General features: G+C 44.4%; 2 protein-coding genes across 4 annotated transcripts in view; one reads left to right on the top strand and one right to left on the bottom strand.

Moving 5' to 3' along the window:
- The window catches only part of ABCF1 (ATP binding cassette subfamily F member 1), a 413,240-nt gene that overhangs the window by 262,611 nt on the left and 130,235 nt on the right, over positions 1-20,394 (bottom strand). The gene's annotated exons all lie outside the window — the stretch shown is intronic.
- The window catches only part of ATAT1 (alpha tubulin acetyltransferase 1), a 48,007-nt gene continuing 35,187 nt past the window's right edge, over positions 7,575-20,394 (top strand). The window contains exons 1-5 of one of the 3 annotated variants that reach the window (XM_068250418.1): positions 7,575-7,878; positions 8,373-8,581; positions 10,684-10,912; positions 17,690-17,750; positions 19,325-19,416. In XM_068250418.1, coding sequence (XP_068106519.1) covers positions 10,818-10,912; positions 17,690-17,750; positions 19,325-19,416 — 248 coding nt within the window. In that variant the 5' untranslated portion in view covers positions 7,575-7,878; positions 8,373-8,581; positions 10,684-10,817. The remainder of the gene's footprint in view (positions 7,879-8,372; positions 8,582-10,683; positions 10,913-17,689; positions 17,751-19,324; positions 19,417-20,394) is intronic. The other 2 variants (XM_068250417.1, XM_068250419.1) reach the window with 2 other exon arrangements.

A 20,394-nucleotide genomic window follows, 5' to 3' on the forward strand; every position in this document is an offset into this window, starting at 1 on the left:
GTCTGTTCTTAAACACACAGGTTTCCCCTGGAGAAGAGGTGCAAAAGCTTCTAGCGCTAGGCGTACCGCTCTCAATTCTAAGAAGTTTGAATTGTTCGACACAGGGCGACAAGGCCAACGGGCCTGCACTACCTGATCCTGACACCAGGCCCCCCAGCCAAACTGACTGGCGTCTGTGGTTATATAAATCCATTTCTGGGGAAGAAGAGAAAATCCTTGTCTCAGATGATCCTCTCTGCTCTACCACAACAGAGAATCTTTCATTGTTGATGATATTGTTATTGACTGTTCCATACTCTTCTTGTCCCATTGTTGAAGGAAGGGCAACTGAAACCCGCGCATGTGCCAATGCGCCCATCTTATCATAGGAATCGTTGCCGATAAAGTCCCTAGAAATCGGAGACATTCCCTTGCTGACATGTGGGAAACAGAAAGTACTTTCAGAATCCAGCTGAAAATTGTTATGATTTTCGGAGAAGGAAGTGACACTGTGTTCTTGATCGTGTCGAAATAAGCTCCTAAATAAATCATTGCTCTGGAAGGACCCAACTGACTTTTCTGGATATTGATCAGCCACCCTAAGGGCCGGTTCACACTTGCGGTTCTCTGCCAAACGGACCGGATGACCTGACCGGATCTGGATCGGAACCGTACGGTTCTGATCCGGATCCGATCCGGATCCGGTCAGGTTGCATCAGGTGTTCATCAGGATGCGATCCGGATCCGTTTGGCAAAAGATAGTAGAAATAGAATAAAAATGTTGGGGTCTGGGAGGTCAGCAGAAGGTGGACCTGTGGAATCAGGCCCTCCGCTGTTTAGCACTCACCTCCACCTCCGACATACTGCCAACATCTCCAGCACGTTTAAAGTCACTGCTGCTCCACTCCAAAATGCTTGCCCATGTGTCCCCATCCAAAATCGCCGCTACAATACGCATAGGAAGTGGGGTAGAACATCCGGATTTTTAGCCAGTGTGTTGTGCGCTCTCCGGTTCTCATTGGTTTGTATTGGCCGGATGGTGCAGTCCGGCTCCGCTCCGGATACGGCTGCCGGAGGAGCCGGACCAAAAATAGCGCATGTTGGGTCTTATGCCGGAGTCCGGATCCGGTCCGGACGAAACGGACGCATGTGAACGGACGCATAGGCTTTCATTGCTATGCCGTGCGTCCGTTCCGTCCGTTCTGCATGCGGTCCGGCTCCGGCACGGCGATTCCGGACGGCGACCGCTAATGTGAACCGGGCCTAACTCTCTTAGTAGCTTCAAAGAAGTTTCTGTATTTTGAATGAGCTGTGTCTTTGAACTGGACAGAAGTAGTATTTTGTCCAGATAGTGAAAAATGTGAATCCACCTTTGTCTGAGCAACGCTATTGGAGCCTGTAAAACTTTGGAAAATGTCCTTGGAGAGGTGGAGAGGCCGAAAGGAAGAGCTGTAAACTGAAGATGAATGTCTTGCAGTGCGTCCTTAGATATTGATGAAACTGAGGGTGGATTGGAATATGAAAATATGCATCTTTTAGGTCTATCGACACCATTAAATAGTTTGGCTGGACAGTGAATATGATCGACTGAAGAGATTCCATCTTGAACTTTGGTAGAAATATATGTTTGTTGAGTCTTTTTAGATCTATAACAGGCCTTCAGTCGCCCGTCTTTTTTGTGACTAAAAAGAGAGGCGAGTAAATGCCCTTCCCTCTCTGGGATATAGGTACTTCTTGTACTGCAATCTGTAGAATTAATTGTCTCACATATTGAAGTAAGCATACTCTCTTTTCTTTTGCAGAAGGAATTCGAGTAGGTAAGAAAATGTTTCCTGGTGGAGTCTTGTACTCCCAACGGTGACCGGAACTTACGGTCGACAAGACCCAGGGGTTTGAGAACTTGTCCGTCCACATTCGAGCAAAGGAACTGAGCCTCGCTCCAACCGGTAGAGTGTGGGCGGACAAGGCCTCAAAAAGACTTCCCCTGACCCTAACGACTCGTAGAGGCAGAATTCACCGATTTTGCTAATGCTGATTGGGCCCCCTGCCATCTTCTATGATACTCTCTTCCATGCTTATAAGAGCGAACATTTCTGTACTTTTGAAATTGTTGTTTCTGTCCAAAGCGTTGTTTTCTTACTTTTCTATCTTGTGGGATATCTCCCGAACTCCCACCATATTCTCTCGAGATTGCAGAATCTAATTTTTCACCGAAAAGCATTTTTCCATTAAAGGGAATCCGTATCCAAGACTGTTTTGAAGTGGAGTCCGCGCTCCATGCTTTCAACCATAAAGATCTTCTGGCTGTGACAGTAGATAGCATAGCCCTTGAAGAAGCCTGAACTCCATCTATGGCAGCTTCACTTACAAAATCAGAGGCGATTTTCAGATCTTCCAGAGCAGATACAATTTGTTCAATATCAGCACCTGACTTTACAGCCTCCTCAATGTTATTAGTCCATATCTTTATTGCTTTGGATACAGAAGTTAGGGCGATTGATGTTTTACAAGCCGCCCCTGCAGATAGATAAGTTCTTCTCAAATCACCTTCCATCTTCCGCTCTAGAACATCTTTAAAAGCTACAGAGTCATCTAACGGTAAAGTCACATGTTTCGCAACATGTGACTTGTGTTTCGAGTCATCTAACGGTAAAGTCACATGTTTAGTCACAGAAGCATCTACTAATGGAGCGGACTGCAAGGCTTGGGCTTCGGACTCCTTTAACCACCTTGCCGGTTATCCCGAGCTCAGCTCGGGGTAACCTGTGTAGGAGGATTTCTCAGGCCCCGCTGGGCCGATTTTCAAATTTTTTTTTTACTGCACGCAGCTAGCACTTTGCTAGCTGCGTGCAGTTTCCGATCGCTGCCGATTCGCCGCTACCCGCCGCGCCGCCCCCCCTCCAGACCCCTTGCGCAGCCTGGCCAATCAGTGCCAGGCAGCGCTGAGGGGTGGATCGGGATTCCCTATGACGTCCATGACGTCGGTGATGTTATCCCGCCCGGTCGCCGGTTGTCAGAGGTTATCATGTAGCGAGCCCTGGGCTCGCTACATGATTTAAAAAAAAAAAAATAAAAAAAAAAAGTGCTGCGCAAGGGGGTTAAAGGATATAGCTTTGCCCATCTGTTCGCGAAGGAAGTTTTTCCCTCGACTTTTGACCATTCCTCTTCCATGATTCCTTTTATTTCTCTCATAAAGGGAAAGGTGGAACCGACTTTTGAGAGCTGTGGGTAATATTTTCCCACCTCTGTGGTATCATCTTTTGGATCAGTCCACTGTAAGGCTTCTTTAATTGCTTTTATTAGTGGATCAATTAAAGAAAATTGAAAAGTAATTGGATCATCCAAGTCCGAATTAGATTCTTTGGAAAGATGTACATCAGTCGGTGCCTCAACATGAGGTGTATCAGTCACATGAGGGGTAGATGACTCCTGAGCTGTTATCTGACTTCCGGAAGTAGTTGCGGAAATTTGTGAAGATATTTCTTCCCTAACAGCTTGTCTAATAAGTTGAAGAACTCTAGACGAATCTTCAGACGTATTAGCAGTATTTTCCTACAGACATCTTTCACATACAATCTTTCCAGGGTTACACAGCACCTGGCAGTCCTTCCTCAATACAAGAATCCCACCTTCTGTACGTTAGCTGTAGACATTGAAGAGGAAACAGAGTTGCATGTGTCTGTCATGATAAAGGTAATTAACATTTTATTTCATTATTCTGTCAGTTACTTATGGCCGTAACGCTGAAAAATTTACTTGTTGATGTCTGCAATAGCTTCCTGCACCAGCAGGGATGCGTAAAAACGTACGCATGGCGGCCGGCCGACTTCCAGTTGGCCAAAACAAAACTAGCTGGCAGCGGGGGACCAGAGGAGCCATGAGTGACTGCGAGGGCACAGGATGGCTGCAGGGAGCTGGTAGATGCCCCAGGTAAGTAAAACTCAATTTTTTTTACAGTTAAGGTTCCCTTTTTGGGCCTGTTTCCACTACACGCAGATTGGATGCAGAATGGATGCAGAAAAACTGACTCCAATGAATGTCTATGGGACTGTTTCCACTAAACGCAATTTTTCTGATGTAGATTTTGCCATTGGTGTCAGTCTTTCTGCATCCAATCTGCATGTAGTGGAAACAGACCCTAATGGTGGCCATACATGGTACAATAAAAACGTTTGATTATCCAGTTTATTCGATCTAAATTATTGAATCGAATGATAGTTGAAAACATTTTTTTTTTTTAATCAAGAAATTCGATTATCCCGTTTTTTCGAGAAAAATCAGATCGGACATGCTGGAAAAATCTTTATATTCGAACGGAATAATCAAACTAAATTATCTAATCGAAAAAAAAAAAGAAAAATTGTACCATGTATGGCCACCCTTAGGGTGACTGGTGACCTGTATCCCAGAAGGAGGCCCTGCACAAAATGAAAACTTGAAACTGTTATCTTTAAAGAGGCAAATATTTTTAAAGATCCGATCCAATAACTCTTCAAGGAGTTCCCCTTTAATGCAAACGTGAACTGAAGTAAACTTTAATATTAAAAAATCTGTGAAGAAAAAAAAAAGCAAATCTGGGCTTTAAAGAGACACTGAAGCGAAAAAAATATATGATATAATGAATTGGTTGTATACTATGAATAATTTCTAGAAGATTAGCAGCAAAGAAAATATTCTCATACTTTTATTTTCAGGTATATAGTGTTTTTTCTAACATTGCATTATTCTATAATATGTGCAGATTACACAACACTCAGCATTCAAAATGATTTTTTCAGAGCAGTCTGTGAAGTAATGACATCTCCTCTAGCAGAGAAAAAGTACACAGTTTACTTATAGTTGAGATAATAAAAGTCAGATAACAGCCCTCATCACGACTAACTAAAGCAGCCCATACACTCAGCCGATTTTCTGGCCGACCGATCGATCGCGATCGATCGATCGATCGATCGCAAATCGGTTGGCCAATCGACCGATCGACGGCCGATTTCGATCGATTTCGATGGATTTCCATCGAACTAGCAGGGTGGAAAATTTAGGTCGATCTGATGAGATTGCTTATCAGTTTGCATTGGCCTTAATGGAAATCTGATGGCAAAAAATGCCATCAGATCGAATTTCAACAGATTTCAAACTGAAATCTATTGGAATTCTATCCTGGTAAAAAATGTTCTAAAAACGCATCAGATAGATCATCAGATGCATTTCTTATCTGTCTGCTGCCAATCTGACGAGTGTATGGGCACCTTTAGTCGGAGAGCTTAATGGCTTGTTTGCATAGAGATAACAACTGGAGTTTCTCAACTCTTCCTGTACTGGAAACAATTAGACTGATATATCTGATCTTAATGTTTTATTTCTTAGCTGTACTACACATACAAATCATAATATCATAATTTTGTTTTCGCTTCAGTGTCTCTTTAAGCTTAGCGCTGCGTAACAGCATGAGTTACACACGCTAGTGAATCAGAGGGCCTTAATTTAGTATCCCTGCTAGCTACGCGCACTGTTGGCAGCATAGCGTGCGTAATCCGGGAGTGGGCACTCTGTGCACGCTATGCTGCAGCATAGTGAACGGTAGTGTTAACGTCAGCTCTACTCCTCCCGCCCTGAGCACCAGCGGGTCCGGTCACATTAAAGGACCTGATCCCTGCACTCTGATTGGCCCAATAGACTGTCAAGTGACAGACCCGCCTATTGGGCCATCTTTTTTTGTTTACGTTGCCAATACCGCGCGTAACGTGCAGGGACAATAAATGAAGGCCCTCTGATTTACTAGCTCGCGTAACAGCAGCTAACTCGTGCTGTTACGCAGCGCTAAGCTTAGTGAATCAAGCCCTTAGAGACTTACCTCAGTAGAATAAAGCCTCTGGATGAACCATAGGCTTCTTTGATCTTTCTGCAGCCTACCGATGCTTGCTGGGACCCTCTTCTTCACGGCAATACTCCATTATCCATGTATGAGAGCGGGCGCATTACTGACGGCTCACACAGTAGCATGGAGCCGCTCTTGCATGGAGAAAACAGCTGTGCTACTGTGCAAAAGCAGTGCGTCCATGCTCGTACACATACATACACAGGGCCACATAGGCCATGGCCTAAGGCACCATAGCTCCCAACTGTCCCTCTTTCAGAGGGACAGTCCCTTTTTGGAAGCCCTGTCCCTCTTTCAGGACTTTGTCCCTCTTTCTATCTAAATATAAAAACAGGGGCGTGGCTTAAGTGTCCCTTTTTCTCCTCTCAAAAAGTTGGGAGGTATGGGGCACCACAGGATCAAGGGTGGGTAGGCAGAAGGCTATACTGGGGGGGGGGGGGGGAGGGGGGGGGGTCATTTGGCTTCTTATGCTAGGGGAGAGGGGTCATCAGGCTATCTAAACTGGGGGAGGGTCATCTGGCTGCCTATACTACAGGGAAGGGTCATCTGACTAGTATCTATACTGAAGGGGGGGGGGGGGGGGTGGCAGCTGCTGACAGTAGTCTTGGGCGTTAAAGAGTACAAATCCGGCCCTGAACGTACACAAAGCGTGTGCCGAATGGGTTCAGAGGGTCCAGGGCTGGGTCAGTGGGGGTTATGATGGGGAAAGCCCCCGGATTTTCTAGAGGCTTCCCTCTACTGAGATAAGTAACATTGACCATTTTTTCCCTACAGTGTCACATGAATACAAAAGCTCGGCCTCACTTACATCTGTTAACGCAGAATGGTCGTGCTATCGGGAACGATATGCGCACAATCACACTCCATCTGTGCCGCTATGCACTGCTGATCCCATTCGCTACAGTGAATGGGTCAGCGCTGCGGTTGGCAGAAAAATGCAGCAATGCGATAGCACATAGATACTGCTGCACAGCACATATGAGCAGAACGGCAGAAATGCTGTCTATGCACGTCTGCCGTTCTTGTGTGTTGCACAGTATACATGCTGCCGAAATGCGCTCAACAGCGCGTATAGTGTGAACAAGTCCTGCTGTTAATTGCCTTGGGTCCCTCCTGTTCTGCCTCTTTTTTATTAGCAGCATTGTGGAGACTCACTGTGCATGCACTGTGAAAGGAAGCGCTTGCGCCCATGTTCTATCATTTAGGCAAGAGCACTTCCTTTTACTGGCCATGCATGGTTTGAATGCGCACACATCCAGCATGTTTGCGTACGTGCACAATAATGGTTGCTTTCGCACAGAGGTTTCGACTGCCCATGCATTCAAATATTAAACCTTGCAGAATGAGGATCAAGAGGGGCTCTGAAGGCAAGATCCTAAGCGATTCGTCCTACAACAAATGATTTAATCCTAAAGTTATAATTCAATTCAGGTGCCCTTTAAGAAAGCAATACAGTCTGATAATGCATCCACTAGCAGTCAATTCCATTGGGCTGATTTACTGCCCAGGAATGTACCACAGCTGCAAAGGGAAGACAGCTGCATGGGGCCCCCTTTTCCCAGTCGTCACTAAGGAAGGCCTGGCGGTTGCTAGGGAGCCGCTCATCCTGATCATACAGCTGGCAGCCCTGTCAGATGAAAGCTTATTAGCAGCCATTCTCAGGCACGCGCATCCACGCGGACGACCCATCCCCTCCCAGCCAATGAGCGGGCGTGGGCTTCTGTTGCTAGAGAAGCGGTCGCTAGGTGGAAGAGGGCGCTCCTGCGCAGATTGGAGGGAACCGCGGTCACGTGGCTGCGCCAGCGCTGTCTTCTCTCTAGCGCCGGTTTCTATTGTCTCGGGGACGCGCACCGGAGGTGAGACGGTGGTGGCGCGCTTCACTGGCATAGGACTATATGGCCCATAGTGGTCGGGAGCTTATGCTATCTATAAACTGCCTCTAATGTGAATCTGTGGTCCCGTGCCATGCATTGCAGCAGTGTGTGTGTGATCTGCTAGGTCCATGCAGGCACCCATAGGTGAAGGTAAGTGGTGATGTATGGGACACAGTGGCCTCTGTTAAACATTAGCTCTTTATGTTACCTGATGGTCTAAAAACTATATACCCAGAATGGAAGAGATGTGTTTGATTTTCTCCACAAAAAGTGACAATTGTCATCTGCATGAAACTGTCCACAGTAGTCTATGCTAGAGAATAATGTTTGACTCAGAAACGAGAACCTGTCATGTGAATGAAAAAGAGGTGGCGTAAAATTTGGGCGCCCAAGAATAGCCAATAGTAGTATATCAGTATTTTACCAATATGGTACTATTTGACATTTGTAAAATGTACTGATATTTTACTACAGTAAAACCTAAACTATTGATAATTATCTCTAGTCCCTAGGCCTCCCTATACCTGAAATTTCCTTTCTTTCTGCTTTCTTCAGAACTGATCAATGCAAATTCTCAAAGCAGTCATGCTGCATAGTGTAATTGTAACTAATGTACCTCTGGTAACCAGACTTTTCCAATTTAGAAGCCCACTGGACCTGATGAACTACAAAGAGGCATCAACCTGCAATCAAGCGGAGAAAAAGATGTCCGGGAGCAACTTCACCATTCAAGTTTCCATTTAAAGAGACACTGAAGCGAAAAAAAAATATGATATAATGAATTGGTTGTGTACTATGAATAATTACTAGAAGATTAGCAGCAAAGAAAATATTCTCATACTTTTATTTTCAGGTATATAGTGTTTTTTCTATCATTGCATCATTCTATATGTGCAGATTACACAACACTCAGCATTCAAAATAATTCTTTCAGAGCAGTCTGTGAAGTAATGACCTCTCCTCTAGCAGAGGAAAAGTAAATAGTCCAGGAACAGTTGAGATAATAAAAGTCAGATAACAGCCCTCTCCATGACTAACTTAATCAGAGAGCTTAATGGCTTGTTTGCATAGAGATAACAACTGGAGTTTCTCAACTCTTCCTGTACTGGAAACAATTACACTGATGTATCTGATCTAAATGTTTTATTTCTTAGCTGTGCTACACATACAAATCATAATATCATTTTTTTTCGCTTCAGTGTCTCTTTAAAACTTCCAAATACTTTAATACATTTCTTCCAATAAAAAATGACAAGGGATAAAAGACATCAACAGCAATACTTATCGACAGGAGGTAGTGTAGGTGGTGCGGAGGCACGATAAGTATTGCTGTTAATGTCTTTTATCCCTTGTCATTTTTTATTGGAAGAAATGTATTAAAGTATTTGGAAGTTTTAAATGGAAACTTGAATGGTGAAGTTGCTCCCGGACATCTTTTTCTCCACTGCAAATTATGATATACAATTGTTTCTCATCTGGATGTTGCACCACTGTATTGATTCATGTTGGGAAGTCTTAAGGCATTGGTGTGCACTCGCTCTGTTGTCTTTTATTGATCAACCTGCAATCAAGCAATGGCATGTGCTCATTTATTACACAAAAACATCCACATTGCATATTGGGGGTTTACTGGGTAAGCAGTGGTGTAGCTAAGGACGCTATGGGCCCCAGTGCACTCTGTTCATAACACAATGATATAGTGCACCAAAACCTGCCAAGGACAACCACAGTGTCAGAGGTGCAAGAAGGGGTGGGGAACAGTTTGTTTATTAAAACTAGAAAAACATTTTCTGTACCTTGCTGCTAAAATACATTCTGTAGGTAGAAAAAACAATGTTTTGTAAATGTAATACTTTTTAATGGCTGACTGATCAAGTTAAATGATGCAAGCTTTCTGGGATCTAGTCCCCTTCTTCAGGCATATTTCCAAATGTTAGCTGAAGTAAATTTTACCTGCATCAGTGTTTTACTTCAGCTAACATCTGGAAATATGCCTGAAGAAGGGGACTAGATCCCAGAAAGCTTGCATCATTTAACTTTATCAGTCAGCCATTAAAAGGTATTACTTTTACAAAAAAATAATTATAACTACTATTCAAAGCATTTATAGGAGTGATTATTTTCAACACAGGACCAATAGAGAGCTAATTCTGTGGTTGAGGAAGGGCCTTGGTGCGGTTGAAACCTCTGCATTCCCTATTGCTACGCCACAGTGTGTAAGGCAGCGTGCACACTATGCACTGTGCAATAATATCACATGTGAACATCTCTTCTATTGCCTTGTCCTGCAGTGTGTTCCTGGAAAATGCGTGTGAATATGCGCTCATTGCACAGACATTGACCAAGCTTTGCAATAATGTGTTGATAGCGAGTCATCCAGAAATTGGATTGGATAGAGTTAACCTTTCACTCGGGGAAGGTCAGCTGTTCTTGACTCTATACTTTGCAACAGAGTGCTTAAAGGACAACCGAGGTGACATGTCACACGATGAGATAGACATGTGTATGTACAGTGCCAAGCACACAAATAACTAGGCTGTGTTCCTTTTCTTTCTTTCTATGCCTGATAGAGTTAAACATCTGTTATGGAAGTGACAGTTTCTGTCTGGGTCGGGAACGGGTTGGACTGGGTCAGACTGTAGCATAAACATCACTGATGAGCAACTACAGCCCTACAATACCTTCCTGCCAGTAAATGGCTTCTGAGAGCAGGAAAGGGATAAAAAGGGTCAATAATTAATAGATTTGAGCTTTAGGCTACGTCACTGAAGGTTTCTTGAGCAGAGGCAATGAAACATTAAAAATTTAAAAACTAGATTTAAATATAAAATTAAAACTGTGGGATATCTAAAAAAAAAAAGTCATTTCTGAAAAAGGAGTATAGAAACAATTGTTTTTCTCATCAGTTTATTTTCACCTCGGATGTCCTTTAATATTATGTGTTGTACTACACAGGAAGGAACTGCAGAGAAGCCTTCTGTCATACGAGGACATGGCGCTAAGGACAGTTCGGTGATTGAAGAGATTGTTCACGGACACGGATTTGCACACGCACCCTCTATTGTACGCTCTATCACACCGCTGCCAGCATGGAGTTTGACTTCGATATACACAAGATCTTCTTGGACCCGATCACTAAGCTAGACAACAGCCTCATCCCAGCTCGACGACCGCTGATCTCTAGGTACATCCAGCTGTGAATACTGTGCTATCATATCTGTGCTATGTTTACTGGTATAAGGCACTGTACAGGTGATAGTCTTTTTTTTTTTTTTTCTCCTGCTGAAACATGATTATTCCTGCTGACGCTTTTAACCAGTAGCTGGCGACACTTCATACGTGTTCAGTGTGGCTTAGTGTACAGTATTGTCCTATGGAGAGGCGTCAGAGAGGAGGAGCAAGAGGCTTCCTGCAGAACCTGAGGGTGGGGAAGGGGGAGGCGGTAGTAATTGGGCATGGTCAGAATTGCAGAATTCTGAAATTTCATACAGAATTATGAACAAATTCTGTATTTTGTGAACTCCGAGTTTGCATTGCAAAATTGTATTTTATTGCGAATATATTTACCAATCCAATTTTCAACTCAAAATTCTGATGCAAAAGTTGGATTTCGGAATATCGTGAAACCTTTGTGCTCATCTCTAGTGAAATAAAGTATTTGCAATAATTCAGGTTGGAGTGAGCTCTGAGATGTCTCCCAGGATGCATCACTGCTGAATATGCAAATAATCCTTTGTTGTCCCTGCAAGCTAAGCACACCTCCAGATCCGCTGGAATGCAATGATGTGTCAGCTTGTTAAATATACAGTAATATTTGGACTCCCATGTTTTGATGGTTTTAGCTGGTGAGCCTGCAGCACTCACCACAGACCTGGGGGGTACACAGTATATGGGGGAGACAAGGGAGCCTGGCAGATGAAGACAGCTGGACAGATTCACTTCATTTGTAGCAATAGATCTCTCTGTGATCAGATTCAGAGGCTGTATGAGGCCCACATACGCTGTGAATCCGGCCCGCTGCTGGGCAGCCGAATTCCTTGCCTCCCTGCAGAGTTGCAAGAGGGTTAACTCACCTAATCGTTGCTTCCAGCGTCGGGTCTCCATGGCTACAGAGGCATCATGGGACACACCGTCATTACTGATGGCATGTCACATGATGCCGATGTAGCCATGGAGAACCGAAGCTACACTGGCACGTACTGACAGCGTGTCACATGACGCCGATGTGGCCATGGAGACCCGAAGCTACACTTGCACGTACTGTCAGTGTTTCAAATGACGCCAATGTGGCCATGGAAACCCAAAGCTACACTGGCACGTACTGATGGTGTGTCACATAATGCCGATGTGGCCATGGAGACCCAAAGCTACACTGGCACGTACTGACAGCATGTCACATGACGCCGATGTGGCCATGGAAACCCAAAGCTACACTGGCACATACTGACGTTGTGTCACATGATGCCGATGTGGCCATGGAGACCCAAAGCTACACTGGCACGTACTGACGGTGTGTCACATGACGCCGATGTGGCCATGGAGAACCGAACCTACACTGGCACGTACTGACGGCATGTCACATGACGCCGATGTGGCCATGGAGACCCGAAGCTACATTGGCACGTACTGATGGCATGTCACATGATGCCGATGTAGCCATGGAGAACCGAAGCTACACTGGCACGTACTGACGGCATGTCACATGACACCGATGTGGCCATGGAGACCCAAAGCTACGCTGGCACGTACTGATGGCATGTCACATGACGTCACTGTGGCCATGGAGACCCGAAGCCACACTGGCACCTACTGATGGCATTTCACATGATGCCGATGTGACCATGGAGAACCAAAGCTACACTGGCACATACTGACGGTGTGTCACGTGATGCCCATGTGGCCATGGAAACCCGAAGCTACATTGGCATGTACTGACGGCATGTCACATGACGCCGATGTGGCCATGGAAACCCAAAGCTACACGGGCACGTACTGACGTCATGTCACATGACGCCGATGTGGCCATGGAAACCCAAAGCTACACTGGCACATACTGACGGTGTGTCACGTGACGTCGCTGTGGCCATGGAGACCCGAAGCTACACTGGCACATACTGACAGTGTGTCACTTGATGTCGCTGTGGCCATGGAGACCCGAAGCTACACTGGCACGTACTGATGGCATGTCACATGGCCATAGAGACCCGACGCTGGATGCAGTGATTAGGTGAGTTAAGCTTCTCGCCCCGCTTGCTACTCTGTAGGGAGGGAAGAAAAGAGGAGAGGAATGCCATCTGTGGCCTGGGCTGTATAAAGTTTGCCCAGCCCTGGTCTATGGACTATTTTGGGGGGAACCAATTAACTAACAAGCATGTTTTTGAGGTGTGGGAGGAAACCAAAGCAGCCACGGACATAACATACAGACTCTGTGCAGATTGTGTCCTTGCTGAATTTCAAACTAGCCACTTATTCACTGCTTGTCTGTACAGCAATTGCTCCAAAGCTACTGCCCAAAACAATCTAAGGATCATTTCGGGGGACAGATTGTGAAAGTGTGTCTGAAGTGTAACACTTAAGAGGTTACATATAAAAACATGGTATAGGCATATGTAACACGGTATATCTTTTTTGGAGTGTACTCGGGAGCTGAAAAGCAGCAATCTTTTCACAGCAGCACCAATTATAAGGTATAAAATACAAAGGTCATCATTTTACGGTATGAAAGCCATTCGATCTTGGTAAGGGCCGGTTCAAACACGGAACTCATTGCGATTTTGCGCCGCAATTTGTGTTGTAATACCCATTCAATAAAATGAGAATCGCAATGCAATAACCCTCAAAGCGATGCATGCAGCGTGTTTGCGATTTATGCAAATCTCAAGTGCCGCAGTGAGAATAATCCCATAGGGATACATTAGCAGCAGAGCTTTGCTGATCGCCAGCAATCAGCGAAGCGCTGAAAAGTCCTTTTCCACTGCTGCTTACACCTGCGGTTGCCCTGTGGTGCATACAAGCAAGCAGCAATTTCCACTAGCTGCTATTACGCCGGTTACATGTCGTGATCCCCCCGTTTGCATGCGGGGAAAATGTGATGCAGTGTTGTAGCATTCGACAGAATGGCTGCAATCCGCTTTTTGAAGTGGATCGCAGCGGGAAAAAAGGGGCAGTTCTGTGAAATTTATCTTTTTTGGATTGGCTCTGTTGTTGAACGTCTGCCCAGTTCACACAATGGACAAAGCTGAGATGATCCCATTGCCAGCGAGTCACTGGAGCTCTGAGTAGGAAGATGAATACAAGTCATTATTTGACATGGTGTGTCGGAGAGTGTAGAACACTGATTCTATGCACTGTTAATAAGACACTGAGCTACTTATCTCTGTAGAGTGTACAGGGTGGGAAACATCTGTTGTAGCTCTGAGTAATGCTGCTAGTATTCTCTTCCTGTTTAATGCCAGTCCACAAGAAATAAGCAAAGCAGGCATAGCTGCATCTTACTGCTCGTTAAAGAGAACCTGAGGTGTGTTTAAAGAATGTTATCTGCATACAGAGGCTGGATCTGCCTATACAGCCCAGCCTCTGTTGCTATCCCAAACCCCACTAAGGTCCCCCTGCACTCTGCAATCCCTCATAAATCACAGCCGTGCTGTGAGGCTGTGTTTACATCTGTAGTTTCAGTCTCAGCTGCTCCCCCGCCTCCTGCATAGCTCCAGTCCCTGCCCCCGTCCCCTCCCTCCAATCAGCAGGGAGGGAAGGGATGCAGGCGGGGACTGGAGTTCTGCAGGAGGCGGGGGGAGCAGCAGACTGACACTATAGAGATAAACACAGCCAGCTCTGACAAGCTGTTTGTCAGCAGCACGGCTGTGATTTATGAGGGATTGCAGAGTGCAGGGGGACCTTAGGAGGGTTTGGGATAGCAACAGAGGCTGGGCTGTATAGGCAGATCCAGCCTCTGTATGCAGATAATATTCTTCAAACCCACCTCGGGTTCTCTTTAATGTTCCATTGTCATTAACTTCATCATCTAATGCTGTGATTATCTGCAATGCATTCACTGCTCGTCTCAGCAAGTATGTAATGCTGTGTGATCATGTGCTTATTATAACCCAAATCCAGGAATTATCTACCCTCCCCCTCCACCACCTTATCATTGCAGCTTAACATGGAAAGAAGCTTTAAATTCACGCAGGCAATGGAGCAGCCATGCCTCCGCCTGGAGTGATACATATTGATTTGGTCTGCACAGTATTATTGATATAACCCAGAGACAGTGGCGTGCAGTGACACACTGTGGCTGGCACCATCAGCAATGTCCTTATGCTAGATGAAGGATCGGCACACTCCAAAATCACATCAGTGCAGATTTCATTCTTTATATAGCAGAGAAATAGACTGATGCCTATTTTAGAGCCTCGCAGGATGCACAAAGCAACTACTGCTTAAAGGTGGATTGTCAGCCATAAAATCAAATTCCATACTGCTCTGTGTTTATAATGCAGTCTACAACCTGACACTGCATTGCAAGCATTCCAATATAATCATAAATGTTTCTGCTGTAATAAATCTTATCTCAGTCAGCCTGGCTCTATTTGGTACATTTCCAAGGAGAGGGAAGTTTGCTTTCCAGGAGAAAAAAATAAAGAGTAAGGGAGGAAATGACATCAAAATTGGATTCAGTCAGAGGCAGCAAAGATGGAAAATGCCTGAAACAGTTTTCTCTTTATTTACTATATACAATTCACAGAACTCAAAATGTGGACAGTACAATACATATGTTATGTAAGTAGTACTTCTCTACACATATATCTGTTTTTTTTCCCTTGGGATGGCATGGCTGTCCTTGCTGCTTTAACATTTCAAACATGCAAATAATCTGCTTTTGTATAACACGTAGGTGAGTGGATCCAACTTCAGTGATGTCATTATGATGTCATATTCGAACATATGGTGTCAGAAGTGGAAAAATTATCAATAAGTTTCCATAACCTAATTCAGTAGTGTTATAACATTCATCTGTAAAGCAAGGTATGCAGTGTACGTGACTTGCTATGTAAATTCTTGTTAAAGCAGATCTGAGATGAAAAACTCACTATAACAAGTAACTTGTCTATATAGCTTATCTAACGTTTAGATAGTTTACACAATAAATCTAGCTGCAAACAGCTTCAGCAGTATATGATTATTTCTTCCTGTGATACAATGAGAGCAGCCATATTCAGTTTGTCACATTATACACAGGCAAGCTGATCTGCATCTCCAGCCCTCAGCCTGTGAAAATTTCACTCCCGTCTCCTCCTCCTCCTCCCTCTCCTCTGCCTCTGAAATCTCTTTCTAGTAACACCTCTTACTCCTCCTGCCCAGACTGAGCTCCCATAAGCCCTTGCTACATTACTCAGAGTGCCAAGGCACTCAGGAAAAACTGTGGGTGAGGCTTGTTAAGTTTATAGGGAATTAGGGTATTAAAAAAAAAAAAAGTATTTGGCTTGAGGAATGCCCTATAAACTATATGAAAGGAACACAATCATGCAATGACTAAAAGTTTATCTCATATCCACTTTAACCTCCCTGGCGGTAAGCCCGTGCTGAGCATGGGCTATGCCGCCGGGAGGCACCGCTCAGGCCCCGCTGGGCCGATTTGCATAATTTTTTTTTTTGCTGCAGGCAGCTAGCACTTTGCTAGCTGCGTGCAGTGCCCGATCGCCGCCGCTACCCGCCGATCCGCCGCTATACGCGTCGCCGCAGCCCCCCCCCCCCCCCAGACCCCGTGCGCTGCCTGGCCAATCAGTGCCAGGCAGCGCCGTGGGGTGGATCGGAGTCCCCTTTGACGTCACGACGTCGGTGACGTCATCCCGCCCCGTCGCCATGGCGACGGGGGAAGCCCTCCAGGAGATCCCGTTCTTTGAGGGGCTGGGGGGATGCCGCTGAGCAGCGGCTATCATGTAGCGAGACCTCGTCTCGCTACATGAAAAAAAAATAAATAAATAAATAAAAAAAAAACCTATTTGCTGCCCCCTGGCGGATTTTGCCAAACCGCCAGGAGGGTTAAAGAACCACTATTATGCAAAACTGTAAAATACATGTGTATACCTACTTATAAGAAGTACATTTCTACCACATTAAAATGCACTATAAATTGCTTTTCTTCTAAGTTGCTGTAGCTTACAGTAGGCAGTAAAAATCTGACTAGTCCATTTCCTCATGGGGGAATCTTAGTATCATTTATTCTTCACAGTAGTATCAGTAGTAGCAGTAGAGTATTGTACCGAGTTGATCATCAGTAAAGGCAAGAAGTTTTTAATCAGAATAATACCAATTATTGGCATTTGTTGGCTGACTTGGATAACTTTTTTTTCTTCTAAATTATCCAATAAATAGTATCATCCTGATTCAAAACGTCTTGCTTTATTCTTCGCAAAAGCACTCTCTAGAAAGGATTTACACAAAGATGTTGGCCAGCCTGCCTACTCATTCGCACACTATTTTCGAAGGTGGTGAAAACCCTGAGAATTCCCCATGAGGAGATGGGTTAGTCCAAAACTAGTCAGATCTTCCGACTGTAGGAACATAGGAGAAAATAGTGCATTTTAATCCAGAAGAAATGTACTTATATGTAGGTGCACACATCTATTTTAAATTGTACTATTTTTCTCTATAGTTGACCCTTAACCACTTGCCGACTGTGTCACGCCGATGGATGTGGCCGCTGCAGCCCCAGGAAGGCCTAACGGCGATCGGCGTAAGGTCCTGGGGCAGTGGTTTGTGGTAGATTGCGTGCACCAATGCGCGCGCTCGTAGACTGTAAGATGGCGAAATCGCCGTCTTTTAACAGGGTACAGCGCTGCAATCTATGGCAGCGCTGTACATCAATAATAAAATCAGCAAGTGTTCTAATGTACAGAAGAGGACACTTTTTTGATCTAAAGTTATATTTATAAAGTTGGTGTTTTTGCTTTGTTTTTTTTAGCTCTGAAGCTCAAAGGCAAATTAGGGCTGTCATTGAAGAGATCGGGAAAGCATCAGCAAAGGTAATAGAATAATAATCATGATTTATTAAAGGGGAACTCCAGGTTTACAGGATAAAACATTGAGGGAATATGTTAACGTCTCTTTTTAAGCAACCTCTGTAAGTTATGGTTTAAAGGACACCCAAAGTGAGAGGGATATGGAGGCTGTCAGTTCTGGTTGAACTTGATGGATGAATGTCCCTCCCAGTTTGGTGGCTGATCGCTGTACACCCATCCACCAGTCACAGCCATTTTTTTTTTCAGTAACTGTGAGGGAAATTCTTCATCTCTCATTATTCAGCCAGGTCACATGACGCTTCAAACATCACATTATCCAAACCAACCATTTAAAGAGGAACTTTAACCAAGGATTTCCAATCAGTAGCCAATACTGCTTTTCCCATGAGAAATCTTTACCTTTTCTCAAATAGATCATCAGGGGGTCTATATGGCTGAAATTGTGGTGAAACCCCTCCCACAGTGTGATGTCATGGCCATGGTCCCAACAGTTTACTGTATGTGAACCTTGTTGCATTGTGGGGAATGGCTATTTCCAACTGCAAACAACCAGTCTCTCCCTCTGTGCATAGTACAGTTCATCTGGCAGGACTAAAGATGTCACCAGTGATACATTTCAGAATGTAAATCAGGGAGAGGAGAGATTTTACAATGGGGCAAACACTGACTAAATATTCTATAAATGAGTATTGTAAGCAATAAGCAATGTTATTCATTATGTTATTTTCACTACATTTCCTCATTAAAGACCATCAGTATGGTTTTGATCCAAAGTAAACTACAGGCTTTTATAAAGAGGCAGCTATAGTTTGTACAGTATTCAGCAGCAATGACTATAGCAATTCTCCTCTGCTTTATAAATATGCCACTTCCTTTTATTTATTTAAATATTTATATAATGCCGACATATTACACAGCGCTGTACAGAGTATATTGTCTTGTCACTAACTGTCCCTCAGAGGGGCTCACAATCTAGTCCCTACTATAATCCTATGTCTGTATGTATCGTGTAGTGCATGTATCATAGTCTAGGGGGAAACCAATTCACTTACCTGTATGGTTTTTGGGATGTGGTAGAAAACTGGAGTGCCCGGAGGAAACCGACACAGATACGGGGAGAACATACAAACTCCTTGCAGATGTTGACCTGGCTGGGATTCTAACCCGGGGACCCAGGGCTGTAAGGCGAGAGTGCTAACCACTCCGCCACCGTGCTTTTAAAGGTTGTAGTTAGAGACTCCAGATATGCAATCCCAGAATACATGCAGTGATGGCCAACACCTGATAGTGAAGGGTTAACAAAACATTTGAAAACCATCAGGATTTTCGTCAAAGGCCAAAACTGGATTTGATGCTGTACTTTTTGAAGCTTTGCTTTCCTGTAATACACCATGTCGCCACTATGAGGATCTGTTGGTACATGAAATATCTTTTAGCCAGGTAGCTGTGTGCTGAACATCAGAGGATGGTTGAAGCTCTGTATGACCTTATCTGCATAGTGTGTATACAATGTATCTGTGTTAACTCTATAACATACAATAGCTGATACATATTTTACTCATTCTTCTGTATTTCAGGCCCAGCAGTTACCTGCTCCAATAACCAGCGCCTCTCGCATGCAATCCAATCAGCACCAGCTGTATATCCTGAAGGACTGCGCCCCAAAAACGTAAGAGCCATTATAGTGCAGAGACTCAGGCATATAGCAGATCACAGCTCACTGAGTTCTACTTACAAGGTTGGATTTATACTTTTTTTTGGCCCTAGGCCTCTCCCATTCCATTTGGAGCTTGCTCTGCTGCATGTAACATCCACATGCAGCAGTCCCTCTTTCATGTACAGCTCCCTTGAGCAGCATCTGTGCCCTTTTCCTTATGTTGCTCCCCAGTAGAGTCCTCCCTTATCCATTTGCAGGCTTCTCTTCCATGTTCGGCAACCCTCTTTCTATGTGTAGCTGCCCAACGCTCAGGCCTTTGTGGCTATTCCAAAAATTCCCTCATGAAGAATAATTCTAATTACTTTCCCCTTTTCTTACTTACTCCAAATGTGGGTGTTGCCTAGCCTCCTGTGGCATGTCCGTATGTGACAACGTATGTCCAAACCCATGATGCCAGCATAGAGGTTGCTATATTATGACTGTTCTTTGTCTGACTTCAGTGTATCTTTACTTGATTTTGCCTATTTTTACCTATTTTTAATGTAATGGAGTGAGAATTTAGGCCAAGAGTAGTGGCTGCTCCTACCGGCCCATTGTGACTCCTGCTAGTCCTGTGATATTGGTGACACATTAGTGGGTTTCCAGTTAGCCTAGTATAGTGGTTGTTGCTAGAGAGACAGGAATGCAGCCCTGGGACTGAATCTTGTTTAACTGAGATTCAGACCATGTTCCTTCAAATGTTGCTGTGGCAAAGAATTTGACATTTTTAGGATTGAGTACCTTGAGCAGTATATGACGTCTGCTCGGATTAAAACGGATACATCAAATAGATTTTTGGGGGGTATCAGTTTTTGATCCTTGACCCTCTGTTCCATTAGTACACGGTCAATGCGATTAATCTGTCAATCTAGAAAAATCACGGGAGTTTCATTCGACGGAGCAGGCCAAACAGATCTGTTCCAACTGAGCAATGTGAATGAATCCTAATGA

This window comes from Hyperolius riggenbachi, chromosome 8 (assembly GCF_040937935.1).
Source record: "Hyperolius riggenbachi isolate aHypRig1 chromosome 8, aHypRig1.pri, whole genome shotgun sequence".
Taxonomy (NCBI): Eukaryota; Metazoa; Chordata; class Amphibia; order Anura; family Hyperoliidae; genus Hyperolius; species Hyperolius riggenbachi.